Raw genomic sequence first — 2,973 nt, 5'->3', positions numbered from 1 at the left:
TTTTTTTTTTCGTGTGAACTATCCCTTTAAGAGGCCTTTTATGTCATTAATATCATATAAATCTGCATATTCTTTTTTTTATATGCTTGAATGATTTGAAGTACACTACAAGTTTAATACAGTTAACTGCACTTCTTTTTAACAAGTGTGGGTTTGGTTTAGGTTAACAATTTCATGACTACAATTTCATTATGAATTTGTGAAAAAGAAACAGATATATGATTTGGGAACAAAGGCAGAACTGCCTCAATGCTGTTAGATGACAATGACACTTCCATTTGCAATGCATTTCACAAGAACTGTGAAAATACTGGTTTTTAGTGTGCTATTCTTGTATATACATATCTTCAGTTCTGTAAACGCGTTGCTGAGTATGTGATGTGTGTCGATGTTACAGCATACATAATACATGGGGGATGGGCAGGCAGAAGCAGGTCACTGAGGGAGCTGCAATGCGGTTCCTGAGTGACTGAATTATGAGCTCTGTGCCGAACCAACTCATCTATAACCTTTCCCATCTCTCTCTCTCCTGTTCTTCTACGGTCTCTATACCTCCTTCTATTTCCTCTTTCTCTCTCACCCTACCATTGCTGTCAGAAGCAAGTGAAGCCACTGCAACTCTCGGCCCTCGCTACAATCCACAGTACGGCCCAGACTACCGCCAGAACGTCTACATCCCTGGCAGCACCGCCACCCTCACGGCCAACCCTCAGCAGCAGGTACCCCAGCAGGCCCTTCCCCCTCCCCAAGCCCTTCCTCCCGTCGAAGCCCCCAAGGCAGCTCAGACGCCCGCTAGCAAGAAGAAGCCTACTAAGAAAGACAAGAAGTAAGACAGAAGCGTGGAAGCACTATAAGAGCTGCAGAAATATGTCGCCAGGATCTGAGCATCTCTCCTCAAAAAACTAGTCCACAGGTTTGGATCTTTAGATCTTTAGTCTTTAGATTTAATGTTCTTTTCTGTGAGGTTTTTATTTGTTTGTTTTAGATTTCCCTATTTTTATTGATTGTATTTTGAATTGTATTGCAATATCTTACTCAATAACCCCAAAAATCAAGCATTTCCTGTTTTGTCGCTGAAACAAAGAATGACTGAACAAGAGGAGATGTGTTCAGATTCCCGAAGCTCTTTCTCTGACAGATAACACTGTCTTGTAAATAGCATTACTAAAACAAGAAGAAACTATACATTTCTTCTTTTATTTTATTTTTTTCCAAATGTCATGTTTCAGCCTTCTTTTTGTGTTTTTTTCAAAGCAAAGTAGATGCTTCTTGTGGTTACAAATTGAAACGCTGGTAGGCTTTTTAACAATGTGCCACAACTCTCACCTTGACTGAAAAAAAATAAAAAAAAATTGAGCTGAACTATGCAGTGAAAACAGGATACTAAGAAAAAAAAAGGGCACAAGAAAGTATATTTAACTATTTTTTTCGGAGTAAGAGAATACATTTGCGTTCGGTGAGACACTGTTGGCATGGTTTTTAAAAATAGATTCAGTCTTCATTAACTTCTTAATAGTCAGTTAAGCAGAAACAAAAGTTAGGTTAACAACATTTGACTATTCTTTGCATTTATTTCCTGTTAGCTTGGTATAAGAATCCTGGAAATGCAAGTAATGTAAACGGTGTTGTTGAAGCTCAGAAAAGAGCTTCAACAACACCTCAGCCTTTGTAAGGTCAAGATCAGAGAAAGATTTAGTTCAAAGTGAATGCACTAAGAGTTAATGGGAAACTTGAAGTGAACCAAAAAGAAAGAAACAAATAATGAACATGTGGAAAGACTAATGACTAACTTAAGTGTTGTACTTGAATGGATCTTAGATGGAAGGATTCTGTCCATTGTTCTGCACCAACCACCACCACCACAGTGTATATAAAATGTGTAACCTGTCTGTACAAACATTAGAGCCACAAGGGCTGGCTGTTACAGGAATGTTTCAGTATTTTTTTTTAAAAAAGCAACAAAAAAAGATGATAGAAAAAAGATTCAGTGTAGTGTTGTAGGAAGAAAAGCTTCAAGATCATTAACTAACCACACTGTACATACTAAAACTTCTGAAGACACGCAATCGTAGCTTAAGGCTTGTGGAGTATGTGCATATTTTTATGTTTTTCCCCCTTGATTACACTTTTGAACTTTCCTTTTCTCCAATCACGTACAACTTTGAAAGATAACAGACGATACTTACTGTCTATAGAGTACCACCCCTCCCCTCATCTTACTGTACTTTTTTGTGCTTGTAATTCCAATCAGTTGGTAATGATACTGGAATGCCACTCCTGTCTGTTTGACTATGAATATCTATCTATCTATCTATCTATCTATATATAAATGTCTGTCTGCTGCTTGGCTACCTTTCTGTATTTGGCTGTGATTCCTTTAAAGAAATGCTTAGCACCTCATGTTACCCTTTTTATTTTATAAGCTAATATTTATATTGCTGTTGATTTATGTTTTACTTTATTATTGGAACACTTACATTTTAAATAAAATTTTGTCAGAACTCACAGTCATGGCTGAGCTGTATTTTTGTAATTACTTTGTCTGTATTATATCCAACTATATTCGAAAAGTTGGGGTCAGTAAGATATTTGAAAGAAGTTGGCACTTTTATTCTGCAAATATTAAACAAATTGACCAAAATTAAAAGGCATTAAAAGGCAATAAATAAATAAAGTTGCTGAACATTTACTGTTAGAAAACAGTAGTGAATAGTTATTTTAAATTGTAATAATATTTCACAATATTACTGTTTTGTTTTTTATTAAATAAATGCACCCTTGGTGAGCATAAGAGTCTTGGTTTTGAATGGTTGTTTATGAACAAGTTTAATGACTCATAATTACATTTATATTTTAAAGTCATTGTCAGGAAACTCATGTGGATATAATTAACAGTTGCATGTTTTCTTTAAATTCAGTAAAAAAAATAAAAATAAAAGTAAATTCAAAAGAATATAATCATATATATATATA

At 35.2% G+C, this 2,973-nt stretch overlaps 1 protein-coding gene across 10 annotated transcripts in view; it reads left to right on the top strand.

The window, feature by feature from the left end:
* The window catches only part of LOC107552066 (protocadherin gamma-C5-like), a 77,264-nt gene extending 75,318 nt beyond the window's left edge, over positions 1 to 1,946 (top strand). For 9 of the 10 annotated variants that reach the window (XM_016233880.1, XM_016233878.1, XM_016233875.1 and 6 more), the window contains one exon: positions 598 to 1,946. In XM_016233880.1, the coding sequence (XP_016089366.1) occupies positions 598 to 830 (233 nt within the window). In that variant the 3' untranslated portion in view covers positions 831 to 1,946. The remainder of the gene's footprint in view (positions 1 to 597) is intronic. The other variant, XM_016233879.1, reaches the window with a different exon arrangement.
* Positions 1,947 to 2,973: the final 1,027 nt, after the last annotated feature.

This window comes from Sinocyclocheilus grahami, unplaced genomic scaffold (genome assembly GCF_001515645.1).
Source record: "Sinocyclocheilus grahami isolate Dianchi unplaced genomic scaffold, SAMN03320097.WGS_v1.1 scaffold440.1, whole genome shotgun sequence".
Lineage (NCBI taxonomy): Eukaryota > Metazoa > Chordata > Actinopteri > Cypriniformes > Cyprinidae > Sinocyclocheilus > Sinocyclocheilus grahami.
This window is presented reverse-complemented; position numbering and strand designations above follow the sequence as displayed.